The sequence below is a fragment of the Megalopta genalis genome, chromosome 5 (assembly GCF_051020955.1).
Source record: "Megalopta genalis isolate 19385.01 chromosome 5, iyMegGena1_principal, whole genome shotgun sequence".
Lineage (NCBI taxonomy): Eukaryota > Metazoa > Arthropoda > Insecta > Hymenoptera > Halictidae > Megalopta > Megalopta genalis.
Genome location: NC_135017.1, coordinates 28276468 through 28303498, shown reverse-complemented (window position 1 = coordinate 28303498; position 27031 = coordinate 28276468). Strand labels below are relative to the sequence as shown.

General features: G+C 36.0%; 1 protein-coding gene across 4 annotated transcripts in view; it reads right to left on the bottom strand.

Moving 5' to 3' along the window:
• Positions 1-27031, bottom strand: part of dgo (ankyrin repeat domain containing protein 6 diego) — a 336204-nt gene that overhangs the window by 108547 nt on the left and 200626 nt on the right. For all 4 annotated transcript variants that reach the window (XM_033474115.2, XM_033474116.2, XM_076522204.1 and 1 more), the window contains one exon: positions 11278-11379. In XM_033474115.2, coding sequence (XP_033330006.1) covers positions 11278-11379 — 102 coding nt within the window. The remainder of the gene's footprint in view (positions 1-11277; positions 11380-27031) is intronic.

The following is a 27031-nucleotide window of genomic DNA, read 5'->3' as shown; positions in this document are numbered from 1 at the left end:
AAGTACTTTCTCTTGTAAGCTAGAAAGCGGTTTATCACTCTGGAAAACCGAATAAATTTTCGGCGAACGGATCGAGCACGGTATCGAAATGTTTTAAGACCGTTATGATTCCTCGACGAATTCTGCACGCACGCCGGTATCGCGATTCCAGCGACAGAAATTGAAAGTTATGCATCCGATGGATACCTCTCGGGTAATTATAAATTAGTCGCGAGGTTAACTTGCATCGTAGCTAATGGTCACACACAAGTTTACTGCGCCGGCGATGGTGCCGAAGATTGCGTGTGTTTACGCATATCAGCTGTTAGAATTGAAGGGATTTTTAGTGCGAGTCTTCGAATTTTACTTTTGCATTTTCTTGAAGTATATAATTTTAATTATATAAAATATTGTGGAGTTTTATTGTAGAATTTTAATTATACAAAATACTGACGAGTTTTATTGTATAATTTTATTTATACAAAATATTGTTCACTTTTACTGTAGTATTTTAATTATATAAAACGTGCATTTATAATATAATAATATATATATATATATATAATTATATTATATATAATTATATTAAAATGTGAAATTATTGTACAATGTGAAGTATACAAAATATTGTGCAATTTTATTGCATAATTTCAATTATACAAAATATATTGTGCAATTTTATTGTACAACTTTAATTATAAACAATTTGAACAATAATTTATGAAGCAGGACGCTTTTGAGAAACAGAATGATGTCATCTACGATTCTGGCAGATTAGTATGATCTTTTTTTTATATATGTATAACAACACACAAATGAAAAAACTTTCAACAGATTTTTCTCAGAGAGATCTTTGTCTTTCAAAATGGCTTCAATCAACTGAGATTAATTAACGATTTGTGTTCTTTGGTTCTGGTTTCAGATCATCCTAATTAAGAATTATCTTGGATCGTTTTATTTTGCATACTTCAGCAGACGAACCTTGAGATGTGAAACTATGAACGTTGTGAAATAGCATTTATTCACTATAACTAATGATAAACGTCACTGAGATATATAGGTTAGGATCATTAAAATTTAATATTATACACGTCAAAATGTTACAAAGACAAGTGAAATAAATTATAGAGTTACTATAAATTAACTTAAATTATCTTAGTAATAAATTTGGTCAGTAAAAAATACACATGTTAGTAAACAATAACATTGCTTGTTTCTCACAATGAGAGCTCATGTGTAAATATATTCTGGAATTTTGTTTGCATAAAATATTAAAGTTCGTAAACACGTTCTCCAGAAACTTGTTTCTAACATATACAAATATAACGAGAAATATGATTATGAACGAGTGTCTTAAAATGAAATTGATTAGAAGAATGGAAGAATATTAACTTGTCTTTTCATAAATTTACGAAATCGTGTCAATGTTAAATTCCTGCAAACTCTTCCTTTCTCCATCACGAATAACCCTGAGCGATGCAGTTAAAAATACCGAAATGAAGCAATTATCAAGGCGCACCGCCGCTCGGGGGTTGATTGCAATCCCGGTTAAGAAGTTAAACAAAGAAAAAGAAATCGTGTAGCTGGAAAGATCATGTAAATCCATCCGGAGGGACCGTCGAACGGTGTCGAGCATTTCAACGGTGCATATCTCGCGTTCGAATCTTTTCGACTCTTCGATTCTCTTTACTTCTTATCGGGACTGGAAAATCGGTTTAGCCGAGGATTTCAGTAAACCACAGGATAATGTAAAGCTTAAACATGCATATAATTGCTAGATCGCGAATCTTTATGCAAATTTCAATTTTATGAGGTTATTTTATAAATATCGGATCCGGAAAAATCTGTTCTATCGTTGAGCAAAATATAATATATAGGTCATTTGAAGTAACTTTTTCCTTTGCGAAAATGTAATCTGCGGCTTTGTTTACGAGTATATATATATTATATATTATATATATTATTATTATTATTATTATTATTATATATAATTATATAATAATAATATATATAATATATATATTTTTTAAATAAATAAATATATATATATATATAAAATATATATATATCAATACTCTGCAATCAATAGAAAATTATAATAGTTTCAATCATTGTACACGTTTTTATTCAATTTACTTTGTACTGATCATAAATGCACGAAGATTCTCAGTTTAATAGCTATATATTTAAATTTTAATCATTTATTTAACCAGTAAGTCTGTTAATAGATTGCCTTAACAGTTCGGCAATTGTTTTTTGACAGAATTTAATTTAGCTGCATTTGCAATGACAGCTTGATCTTGTTTATTGTATTGTTGCTGTATTTTTAAGTCAATAACAAATGAGTTTAATCATTTTCTTCAAAATAATAATCTCGAAAGACGTTATTAGATTATATCATATGATCATACTCGTGCATCATTTCAAAGTCTTACTAATTAATAATTACTTAAAACTGCGTGCATTTTCAAGTTTTCTAAAAAAGAAATAACAAAAATAAAGCACAAGCAATTAATTATAGTTACAAAGAAAAACAGTTTTCTCGAAGATGAAAATTTATAGCTGTTGCGCATCTATGTTTCACACATGTACACTCCCTTCCAAAAGTATTAGCATACTTGCTGATTTAGTATCAATTATATTTTTAAATACCAAAAAAATAGTAGACGAACTAATAATAAAACGGACGTCGAAGTTAGACCAAGAAGTAATTAAAAAACGCGGCAGATATATCATCGAAAGGAAAATTTAATATTCTTTTATAAGATTGGCGTTATTTTTATTATAATGTAATAAATATATAGATATATGTACTTGTTACAGTTTCATACAATTAACTTTGAAATAAATTGAAGACATAACAATTTCCTATCGGTTTCTCAAATCTATTTCTGCGAGTGTCCTAATACTTTTGGAGAGGAGCGTATACGTATACTAGTGTCTAAATATCGATAACAGAAGAATTAAATTCAGTTTAACATCGACTAATAATATAATTCCAACGATTCTGTTTTCCGACCCGATACCATAAGACTTGAAAGATCCGCGAATAAATAGCTAACAAATCGATTAACTTGACTCGCTTACGATCCACCCTAACAACAAGAACCGGCAGATGCAGAACGAATGAGAACTTTCGATTTTATAATTCACGGTGGTTAATCGACGAAATAATGGCCGGTGGAAAACGACGTCCAAAAGTCTCGCAAACTGCAAGAAGTTATTTCGAATCTGCACAGACAGAATCTTGTTGCTAGCCGCGGGGGCGTGCATGTTGAGAGAAACGTATCCGGTCCTCGGTTTCGGAAAAACGACATAATCGAAATTTCAGGGGGGCGAGAGGGCTGGGGACGGGGTCAAAATCACCGCCATCGGGACGCCTTCGACTCGAAGAATGCATATCCTGCATCGACGAGAGAAGAGAAAGAGATATATAGGAGAGAGAGAGAAAAAGAAAAGGAAGATAGAGAGAATAGGGAGAGAAGACGGGGAGGAAGATAGAGAGAAAAAGAAAGAAATGCATATAGAGAATAGAGTGAGAAGACGGGGAGGAAGATAGAGAGAAAAAGAAAGAAATGCATATAGAGAATAGAGTGAGAAGACGGGGAGGAAGATAGAGAGAAAAAGAAAGAAATACATATGGAGAAAGAAAAAGAAATATAGAGAAAGAGAGGAACGTGAAGAGAAAAAGAAAGAAATATACATAGAGCAAGAAAAAGACGTATAGAAAGAGAGGAAGATGGAGAGAAAAAGGAAGAAATATGTATATAGAGAGAAAGATAGCGACAAAAAGAATGAAATGTATATATAAAGAGAAAGATAGAGAGAAAGAGAAGCGAGAAGGGAGAGAGAGGGGGTACAAAGAAGGGATGCAGCCCGATCACGGTTCGAGGTAGCGCATTACCGGCGTTTCTTTCTTTCCGTTATCGAGAATCGATTCACGAGCGTCGATAGCCTTCCGCCGACGGTCTCCGGGACGTTTTCCTTTTTGCGCCGTCGCGAATCTTTTGACATTTGCATCTTAGCTGCCGTGAATGCGCTGGATGCCGGCGCGATATCGAGCCGTCACTCCTCCGGATAACATCGAGAACGTATTGCAACGAGGAACAGGATAAGTCGGTGGTGGGGGATTGAAGACTCCCTGTTGCGCGAGATTCTACGTTCGAATCTTGTTAAAATCTTCGCGGCACGGATGAAGAAATTTTTCGTTCGAATAGTATTCTCGAGACTTGTACCGAACGTATTTTATTTCACGCTTATGCAGATTTCAGTTTCATGCCTGCACTCCTGACATACATACATGTACATATGTATACATATGTATACATATGTATACATATGTACGTGAGCATCAAACAGATTCTTAAAGATAATTTCTCTTTTGTTATTTACTTTATTTTATTACTTCTTTTCTTTCCTTATTTAGTATCTTTTATTATTTATTATACGGCGGATCTTTAAGCAAGATCAAAGTTATCTGCGTTACTTGCAGGAAATGGAAGCTCCATCGACAATTCAGGTTTCTTGAACACTCTAATCGCGGTCGAGTTTTTCATTTTTCAGTGTGAAATTGCTGACTAGTTTCATTTGTTACGATGATGCGTCCTAAGAAGAAGATTCAGACGCATGTAAAAAGGGAAACGAAAAAGAAAATTAAAAATGTTTAAAAATTAGAAATTACAAATTTTTTAATTTAGTTTCTTTATGCTAAATTTTGCAAAATATTTAGAACACAAATTCCACGTTGCCCGCGGTTAGAGGGTTCTTTATTTCTAAGTGGAATAATAACTCGATTATCAACATTGAGTAAACGAAATTGATTAATTTAACATTTTCATATTCATTGAACTATTCTACCATATTGAAATTGATTTAAGATGAAATAAATATAAGGATATTGTTCAATTATTTTGACTCCCTGTTTCAACCCCTTGCACTACGAATTTTTCTGTGTCTCGAATAAATTCCTGTAGGGTTTAAAAAATATATGTAAACTGTATGCCAATCTTTACTTTGAAGTTTAAATATAAATAATAGAATAATAGAGTTTGATTTCTATTTAAAAAAAAACACGAGTAACACATTCAGTGGAGTATGTTTGCATCTATTCACTTTTATCGTAAATGCATAGAACGCGCGATCTATTTATTATGTTGTTCCTTCAATAGTTATATAACATATAAGCAATATTTGTTAGTAAATCACATAAATGTACCGCGAAAAATGCTCAGACGATTCTATCTCCCATTTTGTTATTTCTCTTCATCACAATGGATTTTCGTCATTTCGATAGAACATGTACGTTCATTTGTACAAAACTGTCAAGACTGACAATGTAAAATTGTGTATCAGATTAGGTGAAAATGTTAAAACGAAGTAAACAATGAATAGCAAATAGACTGCGGATTTTGTGCATTTATAATAAAAATGACAAAGCGAACTGCAAAATTTTAAGAAAATATTAGAAGAACTTAAAAACATCGTTACATTATTTTCAACTTATTACAATTATTCAAAGTGGAAAGATATTTGCAACTAACTTACGTTTCTCACAATTATTTCGGATGATTTTTCTTTTGCGTCAAAATCCACGGTCTCTAACAATAAAAAAAGAGAATTAAGAAAGCAAATATATTACAATCTTCACGATTACTGGATCGTTGAATTTTTTGGAATTCTTACGAACATTCAAGCGAAGAATTTTACACGACTCCTCGAAGGAATCCGAGGACACGATCGCGCGCACATGCTACATGAGAAAATAACAAATTCCCCATTTTCCCGTAGCAAGCGTTTCCTGAAATAACCGATTCATCTTACACGCGAACCCACGAATTCCATGAAACTGGAGGTAGGAGACAGGGGATAAATATTTCCAGGCCGTTAATACTATGCATTACGTTCCCTCATGCGTCGCTCCTCCCAACGTAAATACGTGTCCAATGCTCATTAAACGATTCACCCGATACGAGGTATCATTACCAGCGCGATAATAATCAATCGAAAATGTTTCGTTCAGCTCGCGACGCGGATTAATCGATCCTAAAACGATTCGCAACCTCTTCGTATGAAATATTCGATGGCCGCGGATTCACACATTTCTCACATTCTCTTTTTATGCTTAATTTTCTGCCCACGGCGTTCGCATACCGGCCATTCTCATTTTGTGATGGAGCGGCACTTTCGGGGTGTAAATTTATATCGGGATACTACTGCTTCGGCTGTAACCAGAGCTGGGCATTATACGCATACAATTTTATTCGAACAACATTTCGAATAAATTTCTCGAATACAGTTTTATTCGAACAACATTTCGAATGAATTCTTCGATTAAAACTTTATTCGACCAACGCTTCGAACAAATTCTTCGGATCAAATTTTATTTGTTATTCGGATGAAATATGCACAACTCTGACTGCAACAGTTTTTAACGATAAAATTAAGAATGAATCATTGCATAATTCTGTGATGTGAAGAATTTGCTCGATTGTACAAGGTGAGCGAATAAGTAACTCGCTAGTTTTTCCAATCTTTCTTCAATTGCTCTGTCGTTACTTTCCGAACTGAGATAACATTTCCTTAAATAAATTCTTCAGGTTTTTCAGAAAACGTTTAGGGACCTTGTTTAAAGAATTGTTTGTAATATATATCTATTTCTGGTCGAGGATCTTTCTAAAGAATTAAGTATACCCGTGTATACGCTTGGAACGCAACATTCCCATAAACGAAGTTAATTTCTTCAAAACTTTTGGGCACCGACAGCAGTCTCGTCCATGAACGAACTTATTCACTTTGAGCGAGATGATTGAGCCATTTCGTTGGGATTATTAATTAAAGGCGAGTCGTTAGGCGTCGTTCCGACGCGACACGAACATAAGACCTCCATTAATATCCATGAGCTCGCGAGTAGAAAAATGCAAATAGCTACATACTCATAAAGTTATGCGTATCTCACATTCGATTTCAATTCGGGATCATTTTCTGCACGCCACGCGAACACCGGTAACATCGAATTACGTTCTCCTCGTCTGCACCCCGAAAACTCGTCATTCCGCGTAACGTCTTCCGACGATATTATAAATACCATTTAAGAAAACATCAGGCCGTGTTCCGTGGCTGATCGCGGCGAACCTGAAGATCACTCGCCGGGCATTCATTAAGACGTAAGGCATCCACGCCTACCGTGATATTTTCGTGTCGTTTATTTCGCGTGTGTGCGTCCGGCTCGCGAAATTGCCGCTGAAAACGAAGCGGACAGTGTCCTCGGCGGGACCGAGAGCGATCGTCGAATGTGTTTCTTAACGCGAACCCGGGTAAATGTGATACAATATCGGTAATGACAGCCATTAAATATTTTACGATATAATGATACCGAGGATATCGATCGGAATTATACTCTCTGACCTTTGGATCTTGACGACGACGACGTCGCCGCCGCCGCCGTCGTCGCCGTCTTCGTACAGAACAAGATAATTGCTGATGGAAGAGGAACTATGTGTTCCGTGCAGTTTCGTGTAACGTTTATTCGATACGAGACCAGCCGAACCGAGACTTTGCATTCCATTTGCATATGATATTAACGAGACGCAATGCCGAGCGCCGGTCGGACAAGCGGCTACAGTCTGTTCTTTTACAATTATCGCGCTGCATTCGAAATACGAGCGTGATTGCAGTTTATGGGCGAATTTTGAGTGACAGCCACCGTGGGAGCCGATTTTGCGACGTTGAAAACTGCACTTTCGCGAATTTGTAAAGTTTTCGATTTATTTAGGGTGAAATCTTCGCAATAAAGGATATTCGTATGGAATAGATGAAGTTGTAACTACATATGAGCCGTTTATTTTGAAAGTGGCATAAGTCACTTTGTTTTTAAGTCGATATATTTAAGGGTTTGCGTTTTAACACGTTTAAAAATATGGATGCTAACTTTCGAGAAGATTTACTTGTATTTGTTATCTCAGGATACTGATATTTTTCTCAGTATAAATAATTTCGTATAAACATTAAAAAATCACCACTTTTCATTACGGTAAAGTGACTAATGCCACTTTCAAAATAAACGGCTCATATGCAGAAGCGAATGGTTACATGTACGAGGTAAATGTTCCAGTGCTTAAACAGGTATTTGAAATTTTTTATAACTATAATTTTCGTAACTATAAAAGCCAAAAATTTTCAGTTCTTATATGTACATATATAAATTCAATTTAATTTCAATTAAATTTAAATTTAATACACACATTCAATTTAATTCAATATATTCAATTTAATTCCTATTTGCTCTGTCGCTTTTTTTAGTGGAAAAGAATCTGTCCTTTCAAATAAATGTTAATAAGCACCAACGAGAGTTAAACTATAATATTACCAGTGTAACTTACTTTCTTAAACGTTTAAGCGCTGGGACATTTACCTTATGCATCGTCAATTTCGATATAATTTGATCAGATGATTGATCAGAAAGTTGATCATCCATGAGTGTCCATTTAACTGTTTGGATGTGTAGATGAATTTCTTTTTAGAATTTGTACACTTTTTATGAATCGCACTGGGTGCAGTTTACCTCAGAAAGTTCATCGAAAATTATTCTAAATGTCTGATATTTAGGAATATGTTTCACAAAACTTTGTAGTTTAAAATAATTTTAGGTTACGAAAATCAAGCAGAAGTTTACGTGTACAAATAATTCCATTTACAAATGGATTTACATTGGAAATTTTTGCGTCAGCCTGTCTTTCAAATTGGCCTTTACTATGTAATCATTTTAATGACTATTTATAATTTTCTATTTTCTATTTTATACTATTCTATTTTCTACTTATAATTTCCTATTTTCTATTTTATACTATTCTATTTTCTACTTATAATTTCCTATTTTCTATTTTATACTATTCTATTTTCTACTTATAATTTCCTATTTTCTATTTTATAATTTTCTACTTATAATTTCCTATTTTCTATTTTATAATTTTCTACTTATAATTTCCTATTTTCTATTTTATAATTTTCTAATGTCTTTTATAATATTCTATCTTCTATTTCATAATTTTCTATTTGTTATTTTACGTTCTATTCTATTATATAGATCTATTTTTTTCTCTATTCTCTATTCCCTATCTACCATATCTGTTTCCTACTTTTTAAATAATATTCATTTCCATTTTTCAATGTCTCTGAAATAATCACCGTCACTACTTATTGTCTCTGAAAGAGTATGACGTTCAAAATGCCTGAAAACGAAGCAAACATCGACTGATTGAAATTTCCCAAGAAAGCCGTAAAATCCTTCGATACCTTAATTTATCACGTCGCCGTTCATTTATAGCTGCTCTCATTCCTGCCGATAATCGCGTTTATCAAGCGAACGTTCTCCCGGGGTCTCCAATTTATGTCAAGTGTCGTGTTCCCGCTAACAACCACGCGACGCAGGACACCGCGAGGCGCGCGTTATACCAGGCGAGTAAAATCCGAGCCCTGAGGGATCAGGCATCGAGAAAGTGATAAAAGACCGGTGCCAATGGGACCGCGCAAAAATTCTCGTAAATTGTTCCTTATAAAAGAACGTGAAATTATTGCCGTCGTCTTCGCTCATTCCTGGTAGCGATTTCTCCTGCCGTTCCCCCCCTGGCCCCTTGTTTTTTCCTTTCTTTATCTTTCTCTTTCCGCGGACCGCGTGCTGCGTGCTGCGGGCTCTTATTACGAAGATACGCGTATCAATGTACATAAGTATATTCCCGCGTAAAGCTGCTCGTGCGGCCGAGAAGAAAAACGAGTTTATGCGTTTCTGACGTGCGAGTTATGTTTTTCCGCGGCCGAACCTTCCGAATCCGACACGCCGCTTCTCTTTATACCGTCGACCATCCCCGTAGCTCGGTGTAATCGCGGCCAAAGCGATCACCGGCCACGGATATTATCGAAACAGTGATGACACAAATAATAGGTAGTTCGCTAATTTTCTGGAATCATTATATTACGGAATACATGGCGATAGACTGAGGAAGTTTATTTACTCACGACACGTAGTGAATATGCAGACCATATGCAAGAATATGCAAACTTTATGCAAGATATATATATAAAGTATATGTGGCATAGATTTGGTAAATATGCACTGACGAAGATTCTAAAGAAATGATAATTAATAGATTTAATACTGTATGCAATGCGAAGCACGTAGCAATGTATTTAATATTACACAAACAGGTCTAAAAAATAACTTAAGTACATAACTTAATAAATATTAACTTTTTGGCATTAGAAACGCAATATGATATTATGGATGTTATACTGTATTAAACTCTATGAACTTCTTAATCTGTCAAAACTATACATTTTATAGTACTAAACTTTTAGACCGTATTAATTACATAAACTTTTTAACATCGTTTATGATAAACCAGCAATATATTTTTCGAAATTCTCAATTGAAAATTGACGCCTCTTGTCGGAAAGAATTAGTTTAAACGCAGAGAACAAGCTTCATGTAAATTTACTCCAATGGCATCTTGCAACATTATTTGGGTGTTCCGTCGGCAGTTGCTTTGTTTTATATGTTATATATGAACATAAAGATGTATGCGTTACTAAATGATTAAACTTAATTTGTAAGAATTAATGTTCATTTTATAAGGAAAGAAGCGATCGGTAATGATTTCATTGTTAATACGACTGTTGGATTGTTTTCTTACATTTTTAAAGGTGTTGCATAACTAATATATAATTCTATTAATTATTGAATTACGATATAATATAATTCTAAGGATTTGCAGCCACATCGTCGCGCTTCACCGGGCATTGAAGTCACCGCTATATTGTTCGCCAAGCGTTGAAGTCACCGACATGCACTTCGTCATGCTTGCGTTCAGGCATGGATGATTTCAACAACGTTTCTGATTGTTTTATGTTTTTTATTTGTCGTTACAAATTGTAATAAACTATACTTCCTTTCATATTTTATTTGTATGTTTTTGTTCGTTTCCGAACGCCGAATATACTCTATTAATTTATTCGGTTTCAGTCGCGTATTGTGAATTTCATCACTTACACATATTTTCTTTTTGTTCGAATTTGCAAATTAATTACTTTCTGAAAAGTGTGTCAATTAATTGTACTTTCATATTCATTTCCAGCCCACGAGTAATTGTTACAGTAAAATGCAACGCTGTCTTTTTATTTTCTCATTAACAAAAGTTCCTAAAGTATTATTCAACAACTAAATTAATGATCGCGATTATATCACAGATAAATTGTATTAAATAGCTAAGAAACTATGAATTTACGTGGAAATTAATATTCACTCACCACAGTGTCCTGTCGTGCGACGCTTGCATTGTACTTCAGTAATAGTTCAACTACTTCTAAGTGACCTTCTGAGGCGGCCTTCTGTAAAGCTGTAACGCCAGTCTGAAAAAACCAAATAAAATTTGTTAGTACAATTAAAGGAAGTTACAATCAGATCAGCTTTTGGCACACAAATTATGAATACTATATGCAATTTGAATATAAAGATGTTTGAAATGAAATGAGAATTACATTAGAATTTTCAGCCGAAACCAGAGTTGAGCCGTTTATTTTGAAAGTGGCATAAGTCACTTTACCGTAATGAAAAGTGGTGATTTTTTTAATGTTTATACGAAATTATTTATATTGAGAAAAATATCAGTATTCTGAGATAACAAATACAAGTAAATCTTCTCAAAAGTTAGCATCCATATTTTTAAACGTGTTCAAACGCAAACCCTTAAATATATCGACTTAAAAACAAAGTGACTTATACCACTTTCAAAATAAACGGCTCAGTTGTTAAAAGTTCCGGTAGCTTTCTAAAGTGAGAGATACATTTCACCGGGTTCTTTTCACTTATAAATATTGCTAATGCTAACGAATTACGTTCATCGTTTAACTTGTACTAATACGCACCGAGCACGTGCAAGAATGTATTTTGTCTATTTTTTGCTGCAGAATAATTCATAATATTTTCTCTTCGATATTCCGAATACTATAATAGTTGTCTTATACTCCACTGAACATACTCAAGCTATATACCACACATTCACACGTACAGAAATAATTGTATTCACTTATTATCATTAACAGACAGCAGATTTTTATACAAAATAAAAATGCATCAATTACAAAACACAGGAGCTAAGCACAATATTTTTCGACTCTTTAATACTTTTTTAATAACTTTAAATTAATACATCGACATTTTTAGTTTCATTTAATCTTATTATTGTTTCAAACTACGTCTACTCATTTTTGCCATAAATGCATTATCCACAGCCTGTTCACCAGACTGCGGATTGTAATGCAAGATTAAAATGTTTCAAGTCACTCGTAAGAAATCGAAATTAGATAAGTATGTGTTTTGTTGTTTCACGGTTTTGTATATCACCGTGTCCATTATTCTTATAAACGCGTAAAATTCGCAGTCCAATCATCATCGACCTAAAAAATCGCCTACGATCTTTAAGACAAACGAAGCCCATTCAGTAAATAACATAAAGTCGTCCTACTTTCAATTTTACTGCATTCTGATTGACTCGGGAACAAGACCTTATCGACTCGAGAAAAGAAGTCGTAAAAAGAAACAAAGAAATAAAGTGGTCAGGCTAGGCTATTCAATCACATTAAAAGATAAAAAGAGTCGTAAATTCACAATCACTTCCACTTTTTCGACGGTCAGAAATTAAGCAGTTCCTGCGACCAGAAACCTATGTTGCCCGTGTTGTTAGTCGACGGGATCGAGACGACTGTATTTTGAAGGAAAGATTCACTAAAGATACAGAAACTCTCAAATAGCCCACGGGCAAACTCTATAGAGTTCTGGACCGTACACTCTCGAGACTGGCCAGAGGAAACTGCCACGCATAAATCATTAAAAGCTAGTAAAACTCTCTATCGGTACGGTGTACGTCAGAATATACCGTAAAATCGCGTTTCAAGGAACTGTTCGTAAGTCACACTCGTGGGCAGAAGGCATATGAAAAATGTTTAACTATATTTAATATTTGATACAGAAAATATCTACTTTTTATATTATTTTTACGACTTTACATTATATTCGTATTCCATAAATATTGAATACTATCCAGATTATATGTAATTACGTTATTTTCATAATATAAACCATATAAATATTAAGCTAGATTACATTTTTCATAAACACCACGAATTAAACCATGTCGCTTTCGTTCTATCATTTATGAACTCAGAGTCGTTCTAAATCAATTAAGTAATTTAATTACATTGTAATTCAAATCTTTCATTTAATTCGATTACTAATTATTTGAATAGTGGGTGTAATTGAAATATGTCATTGAAATATAATATAATTAAAATATAATGCAATTGAAATATAATGTAATTGAAATATAATGCAATTGAAATATAATGTAATTGAAATACAATGTAATTGAAATATAATGTAATTGAAATATAATGTAATTGAATGCAATTCAAACATAGTTCTCCAAATTACAATCTAGAACTTTAAAGATGTGAGATACATTTTCATGTTTTTTAATTGAACGATTTTTTAATGAAACAAGACATTTAATTATTACTTGAGATATTCGAGTAATCATGTAATGAGATATTAAATTCACTTGTAATTTGTTATTACGTTTTAAGGAGTATCCGGATACATTTGTCCGCCCCTGTATGTTAGAATGTTGATCATAAATGCTTTGAATTAAGATTATAGGAAGTTTCATAAAAACCTCCACAGAACAATATTCATTATTTGTGGTACTTTGCATTAATTATTGTTATTCATATGGATTAATAAATAAAACAAATATAAATTCATTTTTTATATCATTTTGAATGAAAGAGGTAAACAAGAAATTGTTGAAAATTTAAGAATAATTTATTTGATATTAGTGGATTAGATGTTGGGTTAAATGGTGCTTATTTTACGTCGGCAACAATAATCATTGCAGTTCCAACGGGAATTAAAGTATTCAGATGATTAGTTACACATTATGGATCAAAAATTTATTTAAATCCACCAATTATTTGATCTTTAAGATTTAGTTTTTTATTTACATTAGCTGGATTACCAAGCATTATACTATCTAATTCTTCTATTGAATTAGATTAATACAATTATAACTATTAAAACTTTTATTAGAATGTTGATTATAAATGTTTTAGACTAAGATTATAAATAAAGTTCAAATAATAAATAATAATATTATATTATAATATAAATATTACATTATATTATAATAATATATTAAGATTTACAAATAATTACATTATTTTATGGAACTTCTTATGGAATTTCCAATGTACAGATCCTAACAATCAACGCAATTAGGAAAGAAAAGAATCATGGTGCAAGTTATTAAACGCGCGATGTACCAGGGATGTTGAAGCGACCGAATAAAAATATCTCGAGACACGCGTGAAAATGATCACGGATGGTGCATTAGCGCAGCATCCAGATCACAAACGGACAAATCACCGGGCAGAGTATTTGACGTGGCGAGATACTACCGTCTTACAATCAGGAGGACAACTACGACGAAGACGTATCAGGGCCTCACCAATAATTCCGACGCGGTAGGTAGTACCTGACGCATCTTCCATAAATCATGAAGGCATCCCTTCGAGCGAAACTGCTCTCTCCCCTTCACCGCGTGGCTACAGGTTTACAACGAGCACCGGAGAATCATTGACAAGCCCTACATGAAAATCGCGGGTCTATCGCTGTAAATGGAAAACCGATTCTTTTTCGCGAATCCGTGACGTGTGCACTCATGAATCATTCAAATTGCCTCTGAGTGATGATACTCTCTCCCTCCCTTTTTTTCTCTCTTTCCCTCTTTTCTCCACTCTCTGCCTTGATGCAAAGAGCGATCCGTCTTCGACCAGGAGAAAATACGCGACATTTCCTTTCCTAGTCTCTTCAACGTATTCCGCTTTTACCTAATTATAATATACACGGTGCGCGGAAAAATAGGGACGACCACTGGAAACCTAATACAGCAGACTGTGAATCCTTATGTATTTGCAGCATGTGCAGGTTTTTTCCTTGGTATGAAAATGTATGAATTAACGGGGTCTAATAGCGTTTCCATTTTAATTTTACAGTGAGGAATATCTTAGTTGACGAAGATATTATTATTTTCCGAAAATTTTGTGCATTTTTGACAGAAGTGATTAGACCGACCAGTTTTCTAAAAAATAAGTATACAAAAATCTTTTTAAATTGCAATTCGTTGGAATGATACAAAAATGAAAAAAATGATGATTTTTCAACTTTTTTTATTATCCCAACTAATGGCCACCTAAAACAATTTTTTAGCCATTGTCTAGTAAACTTAATTATAGACCAATCATAAATAAGTTATTTCGTTTCAAAAAGCGTACGAATACTTTTTACACTGACAGTACGAAGGAGAACATATAAATGCTTTCTAGTGTTTCATAAATTTGCGCACGCGATAAATGCACAAAGTACCGCGGCCTATTAATTATTGACAGTAATTTTTCAACCGCCAAATAAATGGCGGGTTCTCATGAAATGTTAAAACGCAACGCCTGAGAACAAAGCGAATCGATCCGGACACTAACGAAGTTCGGAACGCCTTGGCACCATAGCACCGTAGAAATTGCAGGACGTAACAATAAGTATTAAATTAAGATAGTTCATGGTGTGTTAAGAGTGCCACGATTCAGCAATAAAGAAGCCGATAGCAGCGAGCCGTCTAATGACGATGTTACTGTGAAAGCATCAGAATTATTATCCGTAACGATTTGCGAACCGGCAGAATCCGTTTTTACAGCTTTAATCAATAGTTACGGCGTCGTCGATCATTTGCGATATCTCCGGCAAGCGCTGCGAAGCTGATTAGGCGGCAATAACTAGCCCCTGGTGATAATAAAATGGCCGCCGAGCACGAGCTATCTTTTGTTCGTCGCTGCTATTACAGAAATGAAAGCCTCCGAACCGAATAATTATTAATTAAGTCGCGGTTAGTTTGCGGTCCAAGGGTCAGCCACGTTTAATACCCCATAACTTCGAGTATTCCGGTTATTTTTAGCTACCTCCGCGGCGACGGTTATGCTACGGCCAAAGAAATGATAAACCTAAGGTTATGCTTTAATACTTTTCTCAAGCGTGAAATTATATTTTGTTGACATTGATGTTTTATTACGCGCCGACCATTATTCCATTGCCTTCTAAAATGTCGTAATTCAAAGCTCAGGATTTATTTTCAATTTCGATCGTACGCCACTTTGACAAAGTTGTCACATCGTAACGATGATCGTTCGCAAGAGAACTTCCGAGCTCGTTTTTGATCTGACACAATTTCAACAATCTTATTGATTTTTAATAAGTAGAAGAACGCAAATTAATAGAACTTAAAGAAATGTTGTAATTCTCCTTTAAACTGTAGAATAAAGTAATAAAGTATTCAGCTACGTTTTTGCTTGCGACTCCGATAATTAGAATTTCTTAGTTGCGAAGAGCTTCCTTAAAAGATACTGAAAAATTATACTTATTGTACGGTCACAGTTACAATACACAGTTGCAGTTTAATATTATCTGTTGCCTCGATCTAGTTTCATTGCCAAGAAATATTTTAAATACTATTTAACGCAAAATTAAAATAATTTATTACATGTTTTATCTCTCTTAATTTATTTATCTTTTATCTTATTAAATCTTGTTTGTGTGAATTATAGATCTACGATTACTTAAAATAGTATTTTATTTTAATCGCAAATCAACGATTATTTAAAATAGTATTTTATTTGAATTACAGACCAACGTTTATTTAAAATAATATTTTGTTTGAATTATAGATCTACGATTACTTAAAATAGTATTTTACTTTAATCGCAAATCAACGATTCTTTAAAATAGTATTTTATTTGAATTACAGACCAACGATTATTTAAAATAATATTTTGTTTGAATTATAGATCTACGATTACTTAAAATAGTATTTTATTTTAATCGCAAATCAACGATTATTTAAAATAGTATTTTATTTGAATTATAGACCAACGATTATTTACAATAATATTTTGTTTCAATTATAGATCTACGATTACTTAAAATAGTATTTTATTTTAATCGCAAATCAACGATTCTTTAAAATAGTATTTTATTTGAATTATAGACCAACGATTATTTAAAATAATATTTTCTTTGAATTATAGATCTACGATTACTTAAAATCGTATTCTATATGAATTGTACATCAACGATTATTTAAAACAATATTTAAAATAGTTTTCTTCACAGCTGTATCCAGCATTGCACTTAATTTTGTTTCGTTCCACAGTGAATATACGCCATAAAAGTCGTATTTTCATACGCCGGCACCGTATTTAATAAGTTCCATTTGAGATCTTCACGGCAAGTTTCGTCCGGGATTACACGGCAAGTAGTTAAAACAGAATATTAGAAGAAGCCTGGAAAGTTTTCGCTTCGCGCTACGTCGCATCTCCGTATAAAACCAAAGAGTAAATTGTTTTACAGATAGAAAAGGTTCTATATGTCGGAAACCATAAACGTTTTGTCGTGTCCGGTTTTATAAGTGACAGGATGCAATGGACGCCTTTAAATCCCGTTGTAAAGTTACGGAACGTTTTACACGCGAAGGCGTCGATTTCACGCGACGTTAGCCCGGGTAACTACCGAGAACGAAGCAACAGGGGTAACACATTGTGTGGACGAAAATCGTGTTAAGAAGCATGTTGACTGCTTCCAACATCCCTTATCGTATTGAACAGCGAACTGACGACTTCCCCAGTTTAACCACAACACCAAATTGTAGGAAACGTGTCTTTGTTTGTGCATATGATTTACCTTCTTGCGAACCGTGCGTTTATCTATGACTCTGCTCTGTATTTTCTTTTTTGGCACGTACATCGTATTTTTCTGGACATATTGTAGTTTATAAATAATGCTAACAAATTTTCTCACGTCTACGTAACTTCTTAAGCTTTACGCAATAAGCTTTATGCGATAAACATTTCGATTTAATACGGAAGATATCATTTCCTGGTACGAAAATATTAAGAAAGGCATAAACAATTGCGACGTTATATAAAATAAAAATTACGCATGTATATTATCGAAAGCCGTAAGTGAAGTTGTTTAATCCTTTGCACTCGAAGCTATATTTTAACAGTAAATATAAAATAATCTTTTTAACTTATAGTATCTTTATTTTATATGACAAAATGCATTTTATACATATGAAATTGACTCTTGGGACTCGCACAACAATTACATTGTTAACAATTTTTTAAATGTTTTTAAATCTTTCTAACTTATAGCATCTTTATTTTATATGACAAAATGCATTTTATACACATGAAATTGACTCGTGGGACTCGCACAACAATTACACTGTTAACAATTTTTTAAGTTCAAACTTCGTTAATATAAGCATTATCTTAAAACGTGATATAGCAAATTTTAGTGGCGCCTCCGAGTCACCACTCGAGTGCAAAGGGTTAATGAAACGTTAGAACTTGCGAACCGCGTCGCAGACATTTTTACGAATCGCGGCACAGATGACGCGATATTTTTCGCAAATTCGTTACAGCTGCCTTTGTTTGAGAATAGTCGTTGCGCATATTTCGGAGAATTTAATCGCGGGCTTCGGTTACCGTATTTGGTAACCGCCGTGGTTTTTCGACTGACAGTTACACGAATTTTCCTCGAAATCTAAGCAGCTTGACGATGCGCTTGACATTCCATGAGTCGTGAACAAGAAGCGGGTTTCGACCTGTTCCGAGAAAAAATTGTTATTACTGTATTCTTCGCGTCGGCTCGAGTTCGCCCGTTACCCTAATTAACTCGGCGCGGCTCTATAATACGTCACGAGCATTTCGAAAACATAATACGGTATCTCGAATGGCAGAGTTTAATTACGCGTCGCCCTGTCGAAGGAGTGGGGTGACGAGGGGACCGCGGGCCACGACCGCGAGTTCGACATTCGTAAAGTCATTTGCGCGGCAGCCTCGGATCAGGAAGGGTGGGTCCGCGATATTTTCGGTCAGCTATCCTAATTCCTGGAACGCTGGCGTTCGGAACATTTTATTCTTGGGGCACTATGTCGTTGAAATATTTAGTCGGTACATTTGGTCGTTGGAATATTCGGTTATTGGGATATTTCGCGTTTGAGACCACGTTTGAGACCGCGTTTGAGACCACGTTTGAGACCGCGTTTGAGACCGCATTTGAGACCGCATTTGAGACCGTGTTTGAGATTGCGCTTGAGATCGCGTCTGAGATCGCATTTGGGGTCGGGCCCATGAGTCGTAAAAAGCATACAGACATTTAACAATAATGAATCGCGTTTAACGCAATCCGTGGTGACATTCGCTTCTGTTCGTTTCTGCTCGATAAGACATTTTGTTCGACCCGAGCTGAGCGAAGCCGAGCCGAGCGATACCTAGCCGATGCAATGCCAAGCGAGCAAAGCCGTGCTGAGCAAAGCCGAGCCGAGCTGAGCGAAGCCGAGTCAAACGGAGCCGAGTCGAGCGAAGCTGAGCGAAACCGAGTCGAACGCGCTTGAGATCGTGCTTCAGATCGCGCTTCAGATCACGCTTGAGATCGCGCTTAATATTGCGCTTCAGATCGTGCTTCAGATCGCGCTTAATATTACGCTTAATATCGCGCTTCAGATCGCGCTTGAGATCGCGCTTGAGATCGCGCTTCAAATCGCGCTTCAAATCGCGCTTCAAATCGCGCTTCAAATCGCGCTTCAAATCGCGCTTAAAATCGTGCTTCAGATCGCGTTTCAGATCGCGCTTGAGATCGCGATTTTCGTCGCAGATTTGTTGTATCAATCATGGTCAACCTTGTTTGAAAATCCGTCGTATATACTTCGCTGAATTTAATCGTGATCTTCGGTTATCGTACATGGGTGGGTTTTTGGCTGACCGTTGCAAGAATTTTCCTTAAAATCCAAGAAGGAAAGGATCAGCATCGGGTTAACAAAGATCGCAACGTGGTACGTCGTAGTCCTTTATTTATTCATCCTAATCTACTTTCGCATTGTCTTGCGATTGAATTTAATCGAATTTCGTGTTATTGTTACAGCTCTTGAAATCACTTTGCGTGGCAGAGATCGAGAAGCAACGCGATTGGTCGTGCAGGAGCCGATGTAAGTGTTATCTCTATCAGCACATAAAGCATCGATAACTTATAATACATTATCAATTTTCACATTTAATAGCGATTGAATTTAATCGAATTTCGCGTTATTGTTACAGAACTTGAAATCACTTGCGGGGAGAGGTCGAGAAGCAGTGCTTCGTCGGGCTTCGTCGTGCAGGAACCAATGTAAGTGTTATCTTTATGAGCATACAAAGCATCTATAACTTATAATATATAATCTATTTTCACATTTAATAGCGATTGAATTTAATCGAATTTCTAGCTACTGTTACAGATCTGGAGTCTACGTAGATGGCCGAGATCGAGAGGCAACGTGGCCAGGCTTCGTCAAGGAGGAAGGGGTGTAAGTATAATCTTCGTCAATATGCAAATTGCATGGAATAGTTGGTAGAAACGAATAATTCCGTGAACGATGTTGGACATATTTTAACATGTCTGTGCTCTTCTTTCTGTTCCAGGACTCTAACTCAGCTCCTTTCTCCCATCAAGTAGTGAGTGAACATTTAGAATACTATTTTCTTTTTATTACGTAGAAATCGTAGATCATTTTAACGAGTACAGTGACCGAAGGATTGCCCGGCAATCCTTTGAGTGGTAATCAGTTTCCTAGTTAGGTAGGGTCTTTCTGCATGTTTCGTACAGTTGTTTCAAGTTTTAATCACTTTTTTCAAAACGATCATAAGGTTAATGTTTTACAGCACGCGAGTACCATGGTACGAATGTTGCAAAGATTATATTGGTGCATTTACTGTACCAATATATATAGAATAACTTTCTTCCGCCTAATTATATTAGAGATCGTGTGCAGAAAGACGTTTCGCGACAGGTGAAACATATTTGAGAAAAGTTTAAAATAGAGCTTCTTTTTATTATGATATTATTGTTAAACGTACTTGGACATATTTTTAAATTATTCTTATGAAATTATAATTGAACATACTCGTTTTTCAATAAATTTGAACAATCTTAGCCCGAGAAACTAATAACCTTCTTTTTTAGTTAGGATTTTCAGAGATCCGAGGTTTCATGTTCGTTGCTCGAATCCTTCCGAGTGCCCAAGCGTTACTCGAGAGGGTGCGAGCAAGGGCACATGAGACGGTATTTAATAATAATAGCGACTGACAGTGACTAGCGTATCGTGCACGACGTAATTTCCACTTGTGTGTGTGTGTGATTAGGCAGTGGATTTTGCGTCGGTTCTTTGAAATCGGAATTAGTTATAATCGAACATATTCCATACCGATCTGTGTCGTGCAACGCGGATCTGTATGGTAATATGTACACACAGAATGCTAATTTTTTTATTCTTGTCGGTCGAAACGGCTCGATAAAAGCTTGCAAGAGTCATGAAAAACTGTATCTCTAACCGAAACGGTATTTATCCTGGAACAACTAGCATCGCTAATCGTGATTAGAGGGTCTCGTCGTAGAATGCAACTTTCAATTAAAATCGCAATGATCGCTACCATTGTCAGTCGATTTCAGGCACTAACATGTACCTTAGAATGGATTGAAAGAATCATGTTGGGGTGTCAGAGGCGTCCCGGGGCGTTCTCCGCAGGTTAAAGCCCTCAACGTACGAGTGAGAACCGTGGAGCGAGTGTGTTGGTGCGACTGCTTTGCCATCTCTTTTTAAATATAGCGCTAGGTAGGATAGGTAACTTGCCTTAATCGAGTGTGTGTGAATTTTATTAGGCAGGGCCGGTGGCTGGCTATCGTCTCTTTACGGGTAGGCCGCGATTCGAACGATAGTCGACCATCGGTAGGGCTCGAAGCAGTTGATTCGAGATCGATTCGAACGGTGCACGACGCTCGATAATGGCTCGAAATCAATGCTTCGAGGATTCTCTTAGCTTCCGCGGTCGCGGACGTGTACGCGCGGGTTCAGGGTTTTCGAAACGAAACGATACCGGCTCCATTGCACCAGCAGGATTATCGGCTTTTTCCGAGATTTTGTTACTTTGTCTCGGAACTCGTCGGTTTTCTACTAGCTGCGGAGCACGTGTAAGGTTCCAGGTTCATCGGGCGAGTCGCCGAAGAAAAGAAGAGGCTGTGAACGCCGAAGAGGCCTCTCCGACAAACCGTCGAGAGAGGCCAATTCATTGTCGTTGCCACTTTGTCACTGCACTCGTCTGTTGTAATAGTAGTTGGTAGTAGTAGTATAGTAGTGTTGAACCATGGGCAGGCCTTGCCGCCCCAACGATCAGCGCAGATGGGCACGTCCGCGATTTGCAAATAGCGTTGCGAAACGTTCACGCGCGTTGCTTTAATTAATTTTGAACAGAGAAAGAATTAGCGTCGCGTGCAAAACAGTCGCGATATTTCCCATTGCTTTCGAAATCGATTCTCTAGAGTGTAGCGTTGCGAACGAAACAATCGCGATCTCATCATTTTTATATTTCTGCACGGTAGCTTCAAACTTAGCGTTGCGAATACGATCTCGCGTCGAGTCCATTTGCTTCCGGAAAGCAGTCTTTTGCATCTCTGTTCATTGGAGTAGCGTTGCGTTTGACATATAATCGCGTTGCAATAGTTTACCTTCCGATTTTTCAGGCGCCCATGCTGCAGCTGCAACAAAGGGCAGGCCTTGCCGCCCCAACAACAGCTCGGATGGGCACATCCGCGACTTGTCATAGCGTTGCGAAATTATGACGCGTTGCTTTAGTCTATTTCGAACAGAAATTGAAGTTAACGTTGCGTATAGTCGCGATTTTTCTTCGAAGTTTCGAGTACAATTTGGTTCGAGTATAACGTTGTGAATTAATCGTGATTTTTCTCTGAATTTTCGAGTACAGTAGCTTCGAGTATAACGTTGTGAATTAATCGCGATTTTTCTCTGAATTTTAAAGTACAGTAGCTTCGAGTATAACGTTGTGAATTAATCGCGATTTTTCTCTGAATTTTAAAGTACAGTAGCTTCGAGTATAGCGTTGTGAATTAATCGCGATTTTTCTCTGAATTTTAGAGTACAGTAGCTTCGAGTATAGCGTTGTGAATTAATCGCGATTTTTCTCTGAATTTTCGAGTACAGTAGCTTCGAGTATAACGTTGTGAACTGATCGCGATTTTTCTCTGAATTTTCAAGTACAATAACTTCGAGTATAACGTTGTGAACTGATCGCGATTTTGCTCTAAATTTTCGAGTACAGTAGTTTCGAGTATAATGTTGTGAACTAATCGCGATTTTTCTCTGAATTTTCAAGTACAATAGCTTCGAGTTTAACGTTGCAAACTGATCGCGATTTTGCTCTGAATTATCAATTACAATAGCTTCGAATATAACATTACGAATTAATCGCGATTTTTCTCTAAATTATCAATTACCAATATCTTGCAATATAGCGTTGCAAATTAATCGCGTTTCACCCTATCGATTCCTATAAATTTTTCAAAGACATTGCTTCCACAAAAGTTCAATCTTTTGCATTTCTGTTCATTGCATTAGCGTCGCGCCCAAACAAAATCGCGTTCCAGTAGCTTGCCCTTCGACATTTCAGGCGCCCATGCCGCAGCTGCAACAATGGACCCCTCGGGTCCCAACAACAGCTCAGATGGGCACATCGCGATTTTTTGCATCTCATAGCGTCTCGAAACGAATTATCGCGACTTGTCTCTTCGAATGGATTTCAAAGTTAGCGTTGCGTCGAACGCGATCGCGTTTGCCAGTTAGCTTCGTTCGTCTTTCAGAGCCCATGCTGCAGCTGCAACTCTCCGCGGTGTGGCATTCGCGATGCTCTCGTAGAGTCGCGAGACGAAGTAGCAACGGTTGAGTTAGCGCAGCGATTGTAAACGCGTTTTTATAAACGAGATAGCCGGAGGTACCGGACCTCGCAGCATAAGACCGTGAAACACCATCTCTGTGTAAAAAAGACAGCGTTACTAGACCTTGGTCTATATCCGGGGCGGCTGGCTCGTAGAATTTTCATTCCGCGAGCTGGAACCACCGTCTTGGACGAAGGGGCGCATCCGTCCTGGCGTTACGACGTCCAGGCGGGTGGGTGGTGCGTAGCGTAGGAATCCGGGGTGGATTCCAAGGGGCTGGGGACAGACCTTGTCGCTAGGCTATCTCGAAAAAATAGCGTTGCGAGGATTTTTCTACGGGTTGTTTTAGCGTTGCGAAAATTGCCAACGCGTTGCGTTAGAGTTGCGAAATAAATGCCGCACTGCGAGTAGCGGTTCCAAGGATCGCTGCATCATCGCACAAACGTCGTCGATTCCCTTTAGCATTGCGTGGAAACAGATCAAAGTGCACGGGAGTTTCCAACTTCGAATCGAACATGTTAACATCGCGATTATCAATGCACTGTTCGCGTCGCTGTTGAGAGATTGCTTCCTAAATCTTGTTGATTAGTGTCGCGAAAAATAAGTCCGCGTTTTTTTCCCCCTTTCTCTTCGATCTCCCCGCTGCATCCAAAATATAATCGTAAATCTAAATATGTTTGGCATCGTAATGAAATCGTTCGATTAAATTAGAATGGAATTACTTTATTATTTTATTATTATAAAAGTATGCAGAGAGGATGATCCACTGTTAATTCAACGGTTCACCGCGTTTTCATTTAGAGTCGCGGTTTCTATTTAGAGTCACGGTTTCCATTTAGTGTCGCGTAGATAAAAATGAAAGTGCACGGGAGTTTAACATTTTCAATTAAATAAATTAGCGTCGCGATAGAGAATGCACTGCTCGCGTTTGCTTTTGGACAGAAATGTCTGTTCCTGAAAATAGCGTTGCGCAAGCACGGTCCATTCGCGCGTTTGTTTGGTGGAATACAGATCGAGTGGACCACCATTTATCGAATGTGACTGCACTTTTTATTTTTTTCCAGGTGTTTACGGGTCACAGGTTGAGCCTAACGGGTTAAAAACCAGTGTGAGGTTTGAAAAATCTACTTCTTAATAAATATTTAATATTTTCAGAACTAACAACAAGATTTCTTGATAATACGTAACGATGATTTTTAAGATTTCAAAGAAGCTTCTTTCTGATATATGACATAATTTACAACGGAAATTTTTAGAATGGTATTAATATTAATCCCGACGATGGTGTGATTAGTCTGTTTCCGATTTTTTTTTTTATGCAAATGAAATGGAAATGGCGACGATGGAAGGGTGCCACCAATTTAACTAAAGGTATGGTCTTGTTAGATTTTCATCGAGGGATGACGCATAATTAAACGTGTAAGATTACTTACTTATTAAAGCGTTATTTATTAAGGCGTTACACACTAAGGCGTTATTTATTAAGGCGTTATTTATTAAGGCGTTATTTATTAAGGCGTTACACATTAAGGCGTTATTTATTAAGGCGTTATTTATTAAGACGTTATTTACTAAGTCGTTATTTATTAAGGCGTTATTTATTAAGATGTTAGTTAGTAAGTAAAACTTGTTGTTGTAAGAAAGGGAGCCATAACGAATTCTGGCTCCGTTTTGATTTTTTTCTGACTCCCTTTCGAGTCTCTAATCACAGCAACCTCCACGTGGTGAGACTCGGGCAATCGATCTAATCTTCGATTTCTAATTAGTTATAAATCGAGAGAAACCTCGATGATTCTATAACATATTCGAAATCGATGATTGCATCGAGCTAATGGCTGTGAAATAGGGTCTAGAGGAAATAGATTTTTTAAATAGTAAATAGACTGGATACAATTTTATTTTCTCATGTAATATAGAATTTGGCAAATAAACTTCTTCTGAAATAGTATATCATATATGTGGAAATGGCATTTCAAATGTATTTAACTACGTAATATCCGCATGTACCTAATATTTTTAAAAAAGTTGCCAAATTCTATATTGCATGAGAAGATTCTATATTACATATTATTCTATATTATTTTATTATTATTTTATTATATATCTTAATTATATTATTTTTATATATTATTCTATTCTATATTATTATATAAGATTCTATATTTTTAGTCTATTTGTCTATTTACTATTCCTAAAATCAATTTCTCTCCAGCCCTGCAGTGAAGTAAACTGTTTAAATGCGAATAAAAAAAAAAAAAAACGATGTACAATACTTCTATTTCGCAAATGAGGCAAACTTCATTGCAAGACGATCGTTTATGTGAATTTTAGGTATGCTAAACCAGAGAAAAATAGTATTACTTATAAGTATAATAAAGTCGAGTCATGCAATACAATACTGTTCACTCAAAATTAGAATTGCTTCAGGTTTCAAATTGCTTCAGATTTCGAATTGCGAGGTTTCAAGACAAAACCATAATGAACACGTCGGAAATTGCATCGATGCATCGAAGTGTCATTTATAAATTATAGTGAGAGAGCACACGAAGCTCTCGTTATTGTTTTCATTGATTTATTGCCTTCGAGTCTGTCATACGGTTTTTCTGAATCTAAACTCGTACATTTGTCACGCGTTCTTCATAAAATCCCAACAGAATTCACGTGCGAAAATTCGAAATTCGTATTGTTTCGAGACGAAATAATTTCCGTAAACATATTCGTTCGTACACCAAGAAAAATTGTTTATTATATTTCATATCTGAAAGTCGCAGAACGTGACGAATTACAGTAAACTCTCCCTAATTAACGCTCAGCTTGTACATAAAAATAGACAATTGGGGAAGAGGAGATACACGATCACTCGAGCCTTGCGGCTCGTTTTTATAGTCATCGATTGCAGCAACTTGTACCTCCTTTTCCCAAATTGTCCATTTTAGTACACGATCTGTGCGTCAATTAGTGAGAATTTACTGTATTTCGAACATGAATGTCACACAGAGTATAACAAATTATCCCATTTCCTCGCACGACTAGAAATCCTGTCTTAGGCGAAGCAGTTATTAATTAATTGAAATACGAGCACGTATCTCTCGGCACGCGAATAAATTCACAGTTAACGAATTCATCGGGACTGTT